Source organism: Lithobates pipiens, unplaced genomic scaffold, assembly GCF_037356315.1.
Source record: "Lithobates pipiens isolate NorthernLeopardFrog02 unplaced genomic scaffold, aLitPip1_a1.2 Scaffold_10, whole genome shotgun sequence".
Classification (NCBI taxonomy): Eukaryota; Metazoa; Chordata; class Amphibia; order Anura; family Ranidae; genus Lithobates; species Lithobates pipiens.
Genome location: NW_027507686.1, coordinates 114,114,215 through 114,131,665, shown reverse-complemented (window position 1 = coordinate 114,131,665; position 17,451 = coordinate 114,114,215). Strand labels below are relative to the sequence as shown.

At 41.6% G+C, this 17,451-nt stretch overlaps 1 protein-coding gene across 30 annotated transcripts in view; it reads left to right on the top strand.

Moving 5' to 3' along the window:
* Nucleotides 1–17,451, top strand: part of LOC143934091 (neurexin-2-like) — a 3,463,823-nt gene that overhangs the window by 881,512 nt on the left and 2,564,860 nt on the right. For all 30 annotated transcript variants that reach the window (XM_077457482.1, XM_077457436.1, XM_077457661.1 and 27 more), the window contains one exon: nucleotides 12,428–12,445. In XM_077457482.1, the coding sequence (XP_077313608.1) occupies nucleotides 12,428–12,445 (18 nt within the window). The remainder of the gene's footprint in view (nucleotides 1–12,427; nucleotides 12,446–17,451) is intronic.

Genomic DNA, 17,451 nt, shown 5'->3' with positions numbered 1-17,451 from the left:
AAGTGCTGGCTGCTCTACCAATTTGATTTATTTTTATTTTTTGGACATTCATATCCCTTCTCTAGCACAGCGTTTGGCCTTTGGCTGTTTTTTATTTAGTGTGTATACAAGACAGGCTGGGATATATATAGAGGCTAGTGTATATAGAAGACAGGCTAGTTATATGTACCTCTGCCAGGTTAGCCCCCCCCCCCCCCCCCCATATCAAAATTTGTGAAAAAATCGTATGCAATTTGTTAGATATTTGTTAGATCAGGTTAGATCAACCGCTGTTTGCATTAGATCTCACACAGAAGAAGCAATATTAACAGTTAATTGCTGGGAGGCTAACCCATCAGCCCACCCTTATCAAAAAATTTACCATTTAGCTATTTTGGAAGCTATTTGTTAGATCCAAAAAAGATTAAGTGGTATTAACATTAGATCTCACATAATTAGAGACTTATTACGTGATTAATGAAGGCCCCCCCTTATCAAATTTTCTGTCCAAAAATCATTCAGGCTAATAGATAGTCTTTAGATCCGGTAAGATCAAGTGGTTTTAATGTTACATCTCACATCATTTCAGAGACACTCCATATAAAAATAGAGATATTGGGTGATACATAAAGATGGGTTAGCCCCCCACGTGCAATATTCTGACCAAAATTCATGCCGGCTAATAGATATTTGTAAGGTTAAGTGGTTTTAACATTAAATCTGACATAATTTCAGAGATATTCCACATAAAAATAGAGATAGTAGGTGGTACATAAGGACGGGTTAGCCCATGCCCCCCCCCCCCCCCCATGCAATTTCCTGGCCAAAAATCATCTAGACTAATGGATATGTGTTACATTCGGTAAGATCAAGTGGTTTTAACATTATATCTCACATAATTTCAGAGATAATCCACATAAAAATAAAGATATTAGGTGATACATAAGGACGGGTTAGCCCCCCGACATGCAATTTTCTCACCAAAAATCATTTGGGCTAATAGATATTCCTTGGATCCAGTAAGATCAAGTGCTTTTAATGTTAGATCTCACATAATTTCAGAGATATTCCACATAAAAATAGATATTAGGTGGTACAGAAGGTACATCCCTCTTCAACCGTCTCTGGATGGTCTCTGGAACCGTCTTTGGATAGTTCTTCAGCAGGTGCCTGTAGTCTCTCCTCACACCTCCGTTCTCCTCCCTGCCTCATGGAGATCTCTCCTCAGTTTATACAAGTAAAAACAAACCTAGGGCTCATGGGCACAGCATAACCCCTCAGGATTTTTAGGACAGACCAGGTGAGTATTTAACCTCTTCCCGCCCGCCTATAGCCGAATTACGGCTATAGAGCAGGCGCTTTCGTCCGGAAGGCTGTCCCTGGACGTCCTTGTGTTTACTTCCGCAATGCGCGCCGCCACGGGCGTGCATCGGGGAAGTTCTGTGTTTGCCTTGTCCCCCGGAGACAGGCAAACACAGATCGCTGTAAATGGCCAATCACAGCGGCCGTTTACAGCGAGATCGGCGTGTCCAATGTGAGATGATCTCATATGTAAATATATGAGATCATCTCGCAGCGCCGCTCTCCCTACTCACACAGACAGCGTGATGAACGGCTGCAGCGGCCGTAAGTGTGAAAAAAAAAAGTGCCATCCGCCCCAGTGCCATGCTCCCCCAGTGCCATGCTCCCCCAGTGCCATCCTGCCCCAGTGCCATCCACCCCAGTGCGATCCTGCCCCAGTGCCATCCTGCCCCAGTGCCATCTGCCCCAGTGCCATCCACTCCAGTGCCATCCACCCAGTGCTACCTGCCCCCAGTGCCACCTGTTAGTGCTATCTGTCCCTAGTGCCACCTGTTGTCAGTGTCATTTGTCCCCAGTGCCATCTGTCATCAGTGCCACGTATAAGTGCCATCTGTCATCAGTGCCACGTGTCATCAGTGCCACATAGCACCATCTGTCATCAGTGCCACATATTAGTGCCATCTGTCATCAGTGCCACGTATCAGTGCCATTTGTCATCAGTGCCACCTGTCAGAAGGCAGGAACTGGATATGCCCACTGTGACTGCGAGAACTCCCAATGATAGGAGTAACCACTCCTGTCAGTATAGGGTTGGCCAAAAAGTCCAAGATCTTGAACTAATGGCTTCCTGTCTGTTTTCCAGGCTATTTAAACTTCCTGTCAGCACCAGCAATCACACTGGTGTCTGGCTGACAGGATCAACAGACTTGTGATTACTCCCTCACATGGTAAATTGATTTGATCCCTTCATTGTAGCACTTAGCTTTTTTTAACTTTATTACTATATATCCACTATTTTATATTTCTTTGTCTTTCACAAACAGGAAGCCATTAGTTCAAGATCTTGGACTTTTTGGCCGACCCTATACTGACATGACTGGTTATTGCTATCATTGGGAGTTCTTGCAGTCACACTGGGCATATGCAGTTCCTGCCCTCTGTTTGGTGCCTTGTTATCTCAAAGCTTACCATCTGTCCCACCATCTGTCCCACCATGCAATTACTTTGCAGGTCAATTCCATCCCTGCCAGGTCCCCCTCATGGTTCATTGGTGATCGGCTCATGCAAGTGAGTATTAGCCTTCCATGCTTATGTCTTGTACTTGCATGGATGTTCAATTCCATGCAATAGGTTGATCAATGTTCAAAATGTACTACTATACTAATCATTTAACCACCTCAATACAGTGCACTTACACCCCCTTCCTGACCAGACCAATTTTCAGCTTTGAGCGCTCTCACAATTTGAATGACAATTACTCAGTCATGCAACACTGTACCCATATGAAACTTGCGTCCTTTTTTCCACACAAATAGAGCTTCCTTTTAGTGGTATTTAATCGCTAGTGGGTTTTTTATTTTTTGTGCTATAAATAAAAAAAACATACATTTTGTGAAAAAATGCCATTTTCTTTGTTTCTGTCATAAAATTTGGCTAATTAGCAATTTTTCTTCATAGATTTTGGCCAAAATTTTTACTGCTACATATCTTTGGTAAAAATAACCCAGATTAGTGTATATCATTTGGTCTTTGTGAAAGTTATAGAGTCTACAAACTATGGTGCCAATCACCGAAAATTGATCACACTTCAGGACATCAGGTGTATCTAATTTCTTGAGACATTAACAAGTCAGGAAAGTACAAATACCCCCCAAATGATCCCTTTTTAGAAAGTAGACATTCCAAGCTATTAAGTAAGTAGCATGGTGAGTTTTTCCCACAATTCCTTGCAAAATGAAGTTTTTGTTTATTTATTTTTTACAAAATGGTCATATTATCAGGTTATTTCTCACACACAGCATATGCATACAACAAATTACACCCCAAAATACATTCTGCTACTCTTCCCGAGTATGGTGATACCACATCTGTGAGACTTTTGCAAAGTCTGGTCACATAGAGAGGCCAAACATTGAAGTAGTACCTTCAGGCGAGCTAGGAGCATAAATTACACATCTCATTACATTCCTACCCATCACACTTTTGAAGGTCCAGGAGCACCAGGACAATGGAATTACCCACAAAATAACCCCATTTTGGGGGGCAAACACCCCAACGTATATTCAATGAGGCATGGGCTGCAAATAGGTACTCAGGTATTCTGATGGGCTGGTGACAGGTGCTCGGGTACTCTGATGGGCTGGTGACAGGTTCTCGGGTACTCTGATGGGCTGGTGACAGGTGCTTGGGTACTCTGATGGCCTGGTGACAGGTACTCGGGTACTCTGATGTCCTGGTGACAGGTACTCTGATGGCCTGGTGACAGGAACTTGGGTACTCTGATGGGCTGGTGACAGGTACTCGGGTACCCTGATGGGCTGGTGACAGGTACTCAGGTACTCTGATGGACTGTGACAGATACTCGTGTACTCTTATGGCCCGGTGACAGGTACTCTGATGGCCCGATGACTGGTATTTGGGTTCTCTGAAGGGTGGTGATAGGTACTCAGGTACTCATATGGATTGTGACAGGTACTCAGATGACTGGGACAGGTACTCGGGTACTCAGGTGGACTGGGACAAGTACTCGGGTACTCTGATGGACTGTGACAGGTACTCGGGTACTCTGATGGACTGTGACAGGTACTCGGGTACTCTCATGGGCTGTGACAGGTACTCAGGTACTCTGATGGACTGTGACAGGAACTCGGGTACTCATATGGAGTGTTACAGGTACTCTGATGGACTGTGACAGGTACTCTGATGGACTGTGACAGGTACTCGGGTACTCTGATGGACTGTGACAGGTACTCGGGTACTCTGATGGACTGTGATGGGTACTCGGGTACTCTGATGGACTGTGACGGGTACTCGGGTACTCTGAAGGACTGTGAGTGACAGGTACTATGATCAGTTGTGACAGGTCCTCTTTATTGGGGGGGACAATCAGTGTTTGTTGGTGTACACTGTAGGCGGTAACGAGATGTTACCGCAATCCTTCTCACACACAATCGGTGTGTTAGAAGGAGAACCTGGTAACATCTCGTTACCGCGGTTTGTTTACATTTCGTGATCGGCTGAGAAAGGATCACAGCCGATCACATGGGTAAACAGCCGGCCAATGGCTGTTTACCACCGTCGGTGATGAGCAGTGTTCCCGGGAACATGGAAGGATCTAGGGTCTGAAACATGTCAGGCGTCATCTCCTATAGCTACGTGCAATAGCCTTTTCTACCATAGGGCACTTACATTCATGCCTGTATTTTTGTACTGCAATTGATTTTATACATTATTTCTACTCTATAGATTATTAAATGTTTTCAATAAACAATACTTTTTAAATATTCACCTGGTCTGTCCTAAAAATCCTGAGGGGTTATGCTGTGCCAATGAGCACTAGCTTTGATTTTCCATCTATTGGATTGGCCCGACCAGGCCATACACACACTGTCAATCTTCTATCCTTTAGTATATATTTATACAAGTAAAAGGCGCAAAAATTCTAAAATAATATATATGTCCTATAGGTGTTTTGTACTGGATGATATTATATGCACAAAGTCCAAAGTCTCTATGATAGTTTGAAAAAGTCAACAATAATCTTTCAAATGAATAGTTATTTAAAGAGAGAATGGGGAGGAGGAAGGGGAGGGGTTGGGATAATCCACTCTCAGGGCTGCCATCGCAGAGGAACAGAGACCATTTTCCCAAAGACTGAAAAGAAAAAAGAAGGAAAAGAGGCACCTCTGGGTGCAGATTATTTTAACAAGTTTTATAATGCAATAAAAGTTCTCTCATAATACATTCGCATTTCTGGAGTCAAAAAAGGCATTGAATGATTTCCAAAAACATGGGGCTGATGACTGGTTAGCCCCCCTAACAAATAAATGTTAATATTGCTTCTTCTGTGTGAGATCTAACACAAACAAAGGTTGCTCTAACATGATCTAACAAAGATCTAACAAACTGCATAAGATTTTTTCACACATTTTGATATTGGGGGGGGGGGGGGCTAACCATGGTGGCATGGTGTTTATATGTATGTGTGTGTGTATAGAGAGAGAGACAAGTGTATACAGAGACGCTAGGGTATGCAGAAGATAGGCTGGGGTATACAGAGACTCGTGTACACACTAGTGTATAAAGAAAACAGGCTAGGGTGTATATATACTATAGGAGATGACTAGAGACTGCAGACATATTGCAGTAGATGACTATAGACTGCAGACATACTACAGTAGATGACTAGAGACTGCAGACATACTATAGGAGATGACCAGAGACTGCAGACATACTGCAGGAGATGACCAGAGACTGCAGACATACTGCAGGAGACGACCAGAGACTGCAGACATACTGCAGGAGATGACCAGAGACTGCAGACATACTGCAGGAGGCAACCAGAGACTGCAGACATACTGCAGGAGATGACCAGAGACTGCAGACATACTGCAGGAGATGACCAGAGACTGTAGACATACTGCAGGAGACGACCAGAGACTGCAGACTGTCATAGAAATTCCAATATACGCTGCACGTAATCCATGTCACTTTCAGTCTTTTTTTATTTTTTTATTCTTTATTTTAAAGATGTGACACAGATACAAACAATAACACAACTTCACATTGCATATAGACAATGCATATAGACTATGATAAGCGTATCCAGCAAATCAACTATACAAAATAAATGCATGTGTGTGAATGAAGCGACTCAGTCTGGCCCATATCACTAGTTGAAGTCTAATACAGGGTGAATATAAGCTTCTGTGCCCATCACTTTTTGTGTTTTAATTGAAAAGGAGAGATGGAAATGAGAGAGAAAGGTAAGAAAGAAAGAGAAAAAAAGGGGGGAGCAAACGGGGGGGGGGGGTCACCCCCGGGAAGTCATGATCGATAGTATTGAACAGGCGGTGGGGATCCTAGGTGGTGGATCCTAGCGTGTATTGGTGGAACTCATCAGAGAAGCCAAAGAGATCCCAGTAGAACCATCTGGACTTATGTTCCTCTGACTTATCCCGCAAGGCAGAGGTCATATCCTCCATTTGCTCAATATCCTTCACTCTCGTGAACCATTGGGCCACCATTGGCGCAGACTGTTGTTTCCATAGGGGTGGGATGCTGGCCCGTGCAGCATTAAGGAGATGTTTGAGAAGGGATTTATGATAACGTTTCCTTGATAGGGGGTAGGGTTGAGGAGGATCGCAGCTGGATTATCATGTAGGGAGACGCCTGTGAGTTTCTGTATGTGCTTGAGCACTGGCTGCCAGAAAGTTTGGAGCACAGGGCAATCCCAGAAAATATGCAAGAGGGTGCCTAAGTGTAGGCTGCACCGCCAACAGCGGTCAGTTTGCAGAGGGAATATCTTAGCAAGCATGGAATGGGTTCTATACCAACGTGTCACTTTTTTATACGTGGTCTCTTGGTATTTGCTACATAGAGAAGATTTCTGTGCGAAAAAGAGAATGCGATCCTTTTGGGGTTCTGTGAAGGTGACTTGCAAGTCCCTCTCCCATTTTGCCAAGAATGGGGGGTCTTCAGTGGCATGAAACTTTCAGCCTTTTGGTATAATGCATCTTAGTACGATCCTGTTTCCCGTATCTTTCCAAGTAACACAGGCATGACCATCATTCTTAATTCCTTAGCTCCACAGCTCGACTGTTCCTGGAGAGCCTGTGTTCTGTTTATTTAGAGTACTTAACAATAGAGCTTTGTGGTTTCACAATCAGCCAATTAAGCACAGGCATTTCTTCAAACAGGAGGAGTTATACAAATCTCAACCAATGAACAATAACTAGGGTGGTGTATGGGCGTGTCTGGGCAGGGGCAGTGTGTATGATTTCCCACTACTTGTATCTGTAAGCCATCATCTTCAGCAAGACAAAGAAAGCCGCATGGCTGGCCTTGAAATCATGGACGCTTTCCCCGACCATAACAATTAAAAGACTGACTTTTTACCTTTGACGTGAATCCTTATTCTGCATTGTTCAGAGAACAATACATACCCAGATTATCCTATCATTCCCGTGGATGGGAGATTATCTGCAGGAACACGCCATAGTCCCCCTACGTGTTGTTCAGACACACAGGGGCAACATGAGCGTACATCTCTCCATAACCTATAATGTCTATACAGAGTGAAAACATCCCCACCAGACGATCGCCTGTGCATTGCTAAAGGGCCCTTCACTGACGTACATATGCTCACTCTGCAAACACTTCTCTGCATCCTCAGGAAGCTTTCCACTACCAAAACTGGTCTCAACTGGCATCAGTCTGCCCCAGTCCACTCTTTAGAGCAGGCTGCAGGAGAACTAACACTGGGAGACACTGTGACAATACATATTAAATACATCTTAATAAAATTTCCACAACAGGACATACTGCAGGAGATGACCAGAGACTGCGAACATACTGCAGGAGATGACCAGAGAACTTTCAGCAATGCACAGATTTAAAGTTGAATAACACAGTTCAGGGTTTAGGATAGCAGTAAGGCATTCTAGGGTGGTAGGAACATACCTGACCAGCCAGGCTCACCATACACTTTCAGAGGTCCAGGGGTGGGGCTCTGTCTTCAATCTCTGTTACTACAGCTGCTCCCTCCCAAGCATACAGGCTACATGGGGCAGGGGCAGCGTGTCAGTGGAGCTCCAAGCCCCCTCTGCTGGCTGGGGAATATAGCACTACCTCCCTTGTCCTTGGTGCACTCTGCAATGTCATCACTGGGGCACCAATTTGTGGGCAGCGAAAGCTCACTGGGCAACTGCTTTGGGTCCCAAACAAAGATTTGGCCAGGGGCAGCTTCTTCATTTGCCCCACGTTAAAGATGGCCCAGTGTAGAACCAATGTCATGTCCATTCTGCTATAGGATGTTAGCAATAAGAAACTCACACAATGTCACTGAACCACTCAAAAAGGTTGCTAGAGAGAATAATGGAACACAGTCAACAATATGAATAAACACAAGTAATGATTGACAGTTGATATCACTTAAGTCAGATATGCAGAACTGTTAACTTTATATTCACCGCTAGGAGTATATGTAAGCAGGTGTATGACAGGATAAGTATTCAATACCCTTCAACACTTATATTAAACACCTTCCTACCAAGGCCTCAGTACACAGACCAAATTGCAATACAATATTCCATACATTCAATAACAAAATATAGTGTCTAATGTACTCAATGGCTCCCCCTAGGCTGTACTTCAAAGTTCCAACTATAAGTAGAACAGAAGTGCTTGGTAGAAAAGGAAGATGGTAAAAGTTATTTGACTCCAGATATCTCCAGATAGTTTAAACTGCAGTATTTGTAATCCACAGAGCAAAAGAGAAGAAATAATTATAGGATAAATGGTATGTTGATAACTGCTTAACTGAAGAAATATAGCACTTGTAGATTCCTCCTTATATGTGAGTGTAATACAGTACTGACCTTACAGCACAGGGAACAAACAAAACCCCAGTTCAGCTGTATGGTGCTTGTGAAGAAGTAGATTCACCTCAGTGGAACTACAAGTCTCAACAGCAGTCTGTAAAGGAACTCACTAAGCAATACTGTGCACTCTACTGGAATGGGCAGATGCGCTCTCACCACAATAGATTCATAGGCTGTGAGGCTCTGTCCGGAATCCCCTCCTGATGTCTCCATCTGGTGAAAACAGCGCCGCCACACTGTGCTGTAACTCCGGTTGAGCTGAAGTGCAGGGGTTTCCAGTTGCTTTGAAGCACAGACTGGTTTGCTTGCTAAGCTTGCAAGGCTGTGCTCCTAAATCCCTCAGAGGTGGGTGATCCGGCTCCATGTTATATAGGCCACAGTCTCTCACTCCTGGCCACACATAGACCTCCAGCTGGCTGGTGTTAAATGGCATACAGAGAGGCTGAAAGATGGCCGCTCCGGTCCTTTTATTAATGCTCTCAGAATGCAGTGCTGCATGCTTTGCATTGTCTGTATTGTAGTTCAGGGCTGATCCAGCTAACAGAGTCACTTCCTCCTCCAAACTATAGCTCCCACAATGCTTTGATGCATTCCTTTTCAGGAATTAGAAGAAAAATCCTAACAGCATTCAGCAGACACTAGTGGGAGCCAAACTCATTTAAAGTAACAACTGTAATAACTAGTAGCAAATCCTTGGCTACATCTATCTATCTAGATATCCATATATATAGAAAAACAAAAAAGTACAATCTGCAGCACCTTGTATATTTATTAAGAGAGTAAAAAACTAAAGGAGACATCAAAATAACAAAAGTATCAACGTTTTTCTATTAGGATCCTTCATCAGGTATAGCAAGCTTGAAAATCAGGTTCTGATCACATTCATTATATAGAATATTCTCTCATCGACTAGAAATTAGCAACACCTGGAAAGTCTTCGCTTAAAGCAAGATAGTGTCTAACATTACAGCTAAATCATATTCTTTATTCAAACCTCTGGGATAAATAGTATCAAGTTGTTAAATCCAATTTACTTCCCTCCAATTTACCACCCTATTTCCCCTCTCTTCCGTTGCGGTATGTGATCAATTACCATAAAGATTAAATGGGCTAAAGTGTGGCCACACTGATTAAAATGTTTAGTAACTGGTAACTAGACTGTGGGGAACGAATAGAGAATTTGTGTTGAGATATTCTATATTTAATTCTTTGAGTGGTCTTCCCCTCATACAATAACCCACACAGACATGTCAATAGTTTTCGCTGTATGAGGATGAGGTGCACTTAATCATACTAGAGCACGGAACACAGGTTAAGCAGGGGAAAGAACCGTTTCTTTTTGGACCTAAAAACATTGGTACTCCCATCACATTCTTACTCTGAAATTCAGATTTAATAATCATGTCCCTGATAGTTCTATGCCTCCTATAAAATGATAGAGGAGGGGATTTCAATTCCTCAATGTCAGGAAAAGCCTCTCTAATGTTTTCCCAGTGTCTTTTAATCACTGAATAAATGTGTGCAGAATGGGAATGATACTGTGAAACAAAAAAAATTCTCTTGTTCTGTCTGTACTGTCTGCTCACTCTCCTGTCAGTTTCCAGACTCTGCATTTAAAACATTCTCTGATGGGTTAACTGTTGTATCAGATAACCCCTGCCTGCAAGTTTGTTTTGCATCTTTAATAGTCGCTCCTGTCTCACCGATGCCTCACTCACTATGCGATTTACACGCATCATCTGACTGTGGGGTACCAATCTAAACACTGCTGGTGGGTGACAACTTAAGTGTAACAATAACTTAATTACTATCTGTTGGTTTTACATATAAATCCGTCTCTATTCCATAATTTTTCCTGTAAACCCTATCATCTAAAAAGGGGATAGAGTCGTTTTATGAAAATGCATGTTAAAGAGGAACTAAACCCTGATGGGTTTTACTCCCTCTTTGTTTTCCTGCAAAGGTAAAGCATAATGGGGTACTATGAATCGCAAAGTAGCCCATTATGTGTCCCTTACCTGACACATGAGCCTGCGATGTCACCTCTATCCCCTTCTTTCACAAAGCATCCATCTTCCTTCCGGGTATTGCGGCTCCGGCGCTGGGATTAGCCAGAGCTGTGATAACACCACTCCCGTGCATGCACACGGGAGCCTCCACTAACGTCACGATCGCTGTTAGAAATGGCGAGCTCAGTGCGCCTGTGCGCCGTTGTCTATGGCGCATGCACCATAGACATCGGTGCCTGTCTTTTGCAAATATCTTCTAAACCGTGTAGGTTTAGGAGATATTTCTTGCACCTACAGGTAAGCCTTAATCTAGGCTTACCTGTAGGTAGAAGTGGTCTGTAGGGGTTTACAATCACTTTAAACTGTAGTTCTGTTATCAAGTTACTTAGGTATGAATCAAACCTCTTTAGGGTCTCCATGTATGTTAACTCCCCCATGTGGTGAAAATGTCATCAATAAATCTGTACTAAATCAACCCATATTGCAAAAATACAGGGTGTTCAAAAATGTACGAATTCTCAACCATATCAATATATGCATTTGCATATGGGTAGGGGACATCCAAGCCCATCACTGCTGGTATCATGTTACTTAGCTATGAATCAAACTGCTTTAGGGTCTCCATGTATGTTAACTCCCCCATATGGTGACAATGTCATAAATCTGTACTAAATCACCCCATATTGCACTCCATATGTTCAAAAATGTATGAATTCTCAACCATATCAATATATGCATTTGCATATGGGTGGGGGACAAACGAGCCCATCACTGCTGATATTATGTTACTTAGCTATGAATCAAACCACTTTAGGGTCTCCATGTATGTTAACTCACTCATATGGTGAAAATGTCATCAATAAATCTGCACTAAATCAGCCCATATTGCAAAAACACAGGGTGTTCAAAAATGTATGAATTCTCAACCATATCAATATATGCGTTTGCATATGGGTGGGGGACATGCAATCCCATCACTGCACCCCTTAATTGCAAGTAGAACTCATTGGCAAACATAAAAATGTTATGTTCAAGAACAGTCTTCAGCAATGTAACAAAGAACTGCATCTGTACCTCACTACTGTATACAGTTCGCATATATGTAAAAGTTGCTCTGCAGCATATAAAACCAAAACCAACTCTATAAATGTGTATAAGCTTGCTACATCCCATGTAACCAGAACAGGATGTTGAGGAAATATCACATCACACAGTTTATTCGAAAAATTGTTGGTGCCTCTTAAATAAGATTTCCCTTTTGCCACTAATGGGGGGATGATTTTATCCAAATAAATTGGTCTCCCCTGTGGTGCAGAGGGGTTCTTATGAATTTTAGATAATGTGTACACAACTGGAATAGCAAGTAGGAAAGTGACAGTTTCCTTGTCAATCAGATTATCTTTAAATGGGACATAAACTATATATATATAATATGTGTCATCCTTTTGTATGTTTTTTATCCTGCATAGGTAATGCTCTTTTACATGCTTAAGTAACTGACATATTCTTCTTTTCTATCTTTTTTTTTTCATATAGAGGATCGTGTGATCGAAGGTGAGTAACTGCTTGTTTAAACAATAGCATCTTATATTGCCTCCTGTAATAATGTTGTCTGAAACTTCTTAGGCATCTAAGAGAAAAGGCTTAAGTGTCACTATGTACATTTCTAATCTTATTATTTCTTGATGATTTTTCTCAGTTTCCTCTAACCAGTCACTTTTTCTTCTAGTACTCTTTCTCTCCTGTTTGCTCACCCTTCCCCCAATCATCTTGCATTCTCTGTCACCTGACTTGTCTAAAAATAATAATGAGCAAGCATTATGCAAATTATGTTAATTGCACTTTAATGGGAAAACACAGAGCTGAAAATCAAGAGAGATTTAGATTAAAGGGAAGGAGAGATGAATATGGGATAAAGTGAGAGGCAGCTAGAGAGATTTGATTTAAAAAGTAAACTACATCCACCCGGCAGTAGTGTAAGTGCTGTAGTAAAGAGAAAAATATAAAAAAATATACAGTGGGTATAGAAAAGAATCACCCCTTTAAAATAATCACATTTTGTTGCTTTGCAGTGTGAAATTAAGACAGGCACAGGTTTTTTTGTTTTATCCAGCTGTATTTACTAGTGCAATGTATAACATCCAAGTGAAAGACCAACATGTCAGAAAAAAAAAATCAAAAACAGAATCACTGAGTTGGAAAATGTCATCGACCTAGCATGCCCTGGTCAGATGGGTTAAGATACCGCTTTGTGAATAGAGCCCATTGCAGCAAGACTCAGGTTCAGTAAAACTAGAAATTTTCTATGTAGAAGAAGATTTAGGCAAAGGTTTATGCTTTCGAAAGGTTGTGTGCCTACAGGCCATATGATGGAAAGCCTGAAGGCAGGGAAACAACAACTCTTAGGCAAAACATGGCTGGGTCTTTGAGACAAATGGTGCTGACGATGTCTGCCTACTCTTCTCCCCCATCCTAAACATTGAACTAAAATTACAAAGCTGGGAAAGGAATAGGCTAAAGCAGAACACCTTTCCACTACGCTATGAAGATGAAGCAAAGGGGAGGTGTTCTGTAGTTCTGATCCGCTGGGGTTGGAAAACAATTCTGTCATAAACATAGACAACATAGACAATTCAAGCTGAGTATATGATGAAAAAATGGAGAGCTGATCTTTACTGAAAACTGCATGCCAAAATCATCAAACAATCAGTAGATGCAAGGCTATAGGCAGAAAAAATTATGGAAATCTTGAATCTTCCTGTAAAGTCAAACTTGGCCCCACCACCTCTCAAATCATCTTAGTGAATGAGGTGATTGTATAAAAGCATCATTAATGGTGGTGAGCAGCCAAGTTCAATTTCTCCAACAAGAATGACTATTTTTGTAACTTCAGCAGTCTGTATCTCTACATCTACTGATCACTTTAAAATGTAATTCTACATGCTCAGTTTTATAGTCAAGGTTTTTAACGAGTTTACTTTAATATCTGTAAATTCAATGGTGGCTAGCAAGGGTTGGACTTGAGAATCTCAGGATACAGGCCAAACTTTTGCACTTAATGCTATATGTGTTTTTTGTGTGTGTTTATGTGTATTTCTTTTACTATGTATTTTTTTTTACAGATTTAAGGAGGTAACTACTTTTTTGTAAGGCTGTATGCAATAAAATACATGTAAAACACACCTAAGTACATGCAGTACCATTTATCTTTGTACAAAAATGTGCATTACGAAAATCACAGCTAAACACCATAATGCATTTCATAAATTATTAATTACTGAGAACATTACCTTTTAAAACGATGATGCAGAATGAAATTTAGGTGCAGTTTAAGATGCAAGAAAGAGCACATAAAAATGCAGACTATAGCAGACATGGTCTGAATTAAATGACATGGTCAGTGATATTGCTGATTATAATACCTAGCAACATGTTTATGGGAAGTTATAGGGGACCAAAACTTCTGATAATTGTGAAAAAGGTCAGCGATTTCAGGACCAGCAAAAAATGTACATGCATAATATTGTATATTATCCACAGTAACTGGATTTCTCCACTTTTATATTTGTTTTTGTGTCATGCTTTTCTCTTTAATATAGAAATACATTACTATTTGTCAATGTGCCTTAACCTCCCTGGCGGTATGATTCGTTCTGGTTTTAGGTGCTGAAAGCGGTACAATTATTTTGCATGGAAATTTGGCGTTTTATATTGTAGTCCTGTAATTCTTAGGAATAACTCTCTTAAATCTGTTCAAACAAGAGTCTAGCAGACATTCTGGGTATGATAATGTTTATAATATAATAAATAATAATAAAAATTATTCAATAATGTAATCAAATCCTAAAACACTGAAAAAGGGACACTTTCTGGTTGCTATGGACAATCTCCAAATTTCAGGCAGAAAAAACTGTATTTATAATATACCTTTGTCCCTAGTGGTCTGTGCATGCAGGGCACTGCACAGACCACTAGGGACAAAGGGGGTGTGTAATTTTTTTATACAGTACTGTAATCTGTAAGATTGCAGTACTGTGTGTGTTTTGTGTACTTTTACTTTTTTGAATTTGGCACCGATCTCCGCTCCCGTGCGCCGTAACGTCGCAGGGAACGGAGCTCGGCGGCATTCGGCACTGTGAATCGAGCGGAGGACATCGCTGGATCCAGGGGACAAGGTAAGTAACTCTCCCTGTGTCCTCCCTGTATCCAGCGATGCGATCCCGAGTCTGGCTCGGGGGTTACCGCTCGTGGTGCTGAAATCCCAACCCGAGCCAGACTCGGGATCACCGCTAGGGAGGTTAACTGTCTTTACTTTTCTACTGTGTATCTGCACTGTATTCTTCACTCTATAGTCTGACTTTTCCTACCAAGATTTCCTAGAGCTTCATTTGAAAATCTTGTTGCTTTACTCACACATCCTGGTCTCTACTTTTGGTGCCTGTGATGTGTCTTACAGATAAGTCTTATTCTTCTTTGGCCAATAAGACCCTTTTCACGCTGAGGCAGTTTTCAGGCATTTTAGCTCTAGAAATAGCACCTGTAAAGTGCTTGAAAACTGCCTCCCAATGCCGCCCGAGTGTGAAAGCCTGAGTTCTTTCACACTGGTGTGGTGCACTTGTGGGATGTTAGAAAAAGTCCTGCAAGCAACATCTTTGGGGCGGTGTGGGAAAACGCCCTGCCCATTGAAATGAATGGGCAGCATTTCCAATGCGCCTGAAAAGCGCTCCAGAAGCACCGCAACACAGGAGTTTTTAACCCCTTCTTTTGGGTTAAAAGTGGCCCACTAGTGGCCAAAAAGTTTTAAAGGGATCTAAAGATGGTTGTTCATGCATAAAGTAATAGTGCAGCACTGATGAAAAATGAAATAAACAATGAGATTATTTCCAAAAAATTGATACAATATATAAATGTGCAGATAAATACACAACAAATTAAGATTGCCCAACAATAATGAAAAATGTAAGCAAACCAACAGTGTTCGCGCATATAAAGTGCATATAGTCATATAATATGGCAAAGAATAATGTGACTGTGAATCTGGGTGAAATGATTGACAACCAAGCTTTTGGTGTAACACACCCAAGGAAAGTTACAGCAACCACGACTTCCGATATAGACCAATCTGGCAGGGATCCGTTAAAGTAATGACATCAATAGGTATCCACCATAGTTATAATGACCGAAATTCATAAGCGGTTCATATCGATATGACATAAGGCAAAAGGAGAAAAATGGGTCCACATAGTGTGATTCCGTTTTAAATGTAAAACATTTATTGAAAAAATGATAAAATGGACCCTCAAATTTGAGAAGAGATTGAAAGCATATGGATAAAACCAAGTAACGCAGTGGCAACAGCAGAGCCCTTCCCAATGTTTCATCCTAATAAGGCATCCTCTGGGGTTGTTCATGCATACACAAGGGAAGATGGCTTTAAAGTTTTACTAAACCCAGGATCCTGCATTCACTATATCTTTTCTCCCATAGTACACAGAAAATGGAAATGCAATTATTTTAGTAAATATAAACTGCTAAATACCTTTCCTCATCAGCAGTATATAGGAGTCTTGTGACATAAAGCTTGTAGGAAAGTTTTCATTCTGCACTGACTGCGCTATTAGGATGCAGGACCCCTGACGTTCTATCTGGATAGTGCTGATTGGCACTGTGCTAATCACATGCATCCTCCCAGGAAAGAAAAAACTCTAGCAATATACACCAAACTGAACATGTACAGCCTGTCCCCTGGCTCTGTATTATCAGAAAATATATTGGGGACAGTGGAAGGGGGAGAGGATCAGAGAAGATGGGATCAAACAGCCTTGTTACACAATGTGAGTATAACAAGCATGCTTTACTGCATAAGGAGACTGATTTTACGGTTGTGGGTTTAGTAACACTTTAAGTATTGTGCATCGATAGGTGTGTATGTCTTGTATTCTATTATTATATATATATATATATATATATATATATATATATATATATATATATATATAGTAATATTTTAACATTGGGGGTTATTTAGCTCAAGTGTAGCACTTACCAGTTAGTGGAGTCCATGCCAGTTGTGTTATTGAAGAGCTGTTTGGCACACTTTTATTAAATAAAAGAAATGAAGAGTCCATCTAGAATTCCTATGCAGGGGTTTTAACTTCACAGAAATAATTCATAAATGGAAAATACCGAGCCTCCTGACTTATACTGTGCATACAGCCATGCGGATCAGGCCTTCCACTTCAGGCCTTTGTCTGTCTGTTTCCCACAGACCATTCCCTTGTCAGTCCATATAGATAACAGCCACTTGCTGCTCTGACCCTCAGACTTGGATATCTGGCTTCTCCCAGTGCACACCTGCACACTCTGGCTTCTCCCTGGCAAGTCTGGACTCCTCGGGAGAGTGGAGCCCAGAACCATGGTCAGGTGTCTACAAATAGTCCAGCACACACCTGACCAGTCAGTATGCTGGTGGACCTCAAAACCCAGACCCAGGACTGGGGATTTCATCCCACCCGGATCGCTACAAAATTCCCCTGCTTCTGGTCCCAAAACAGATTTTC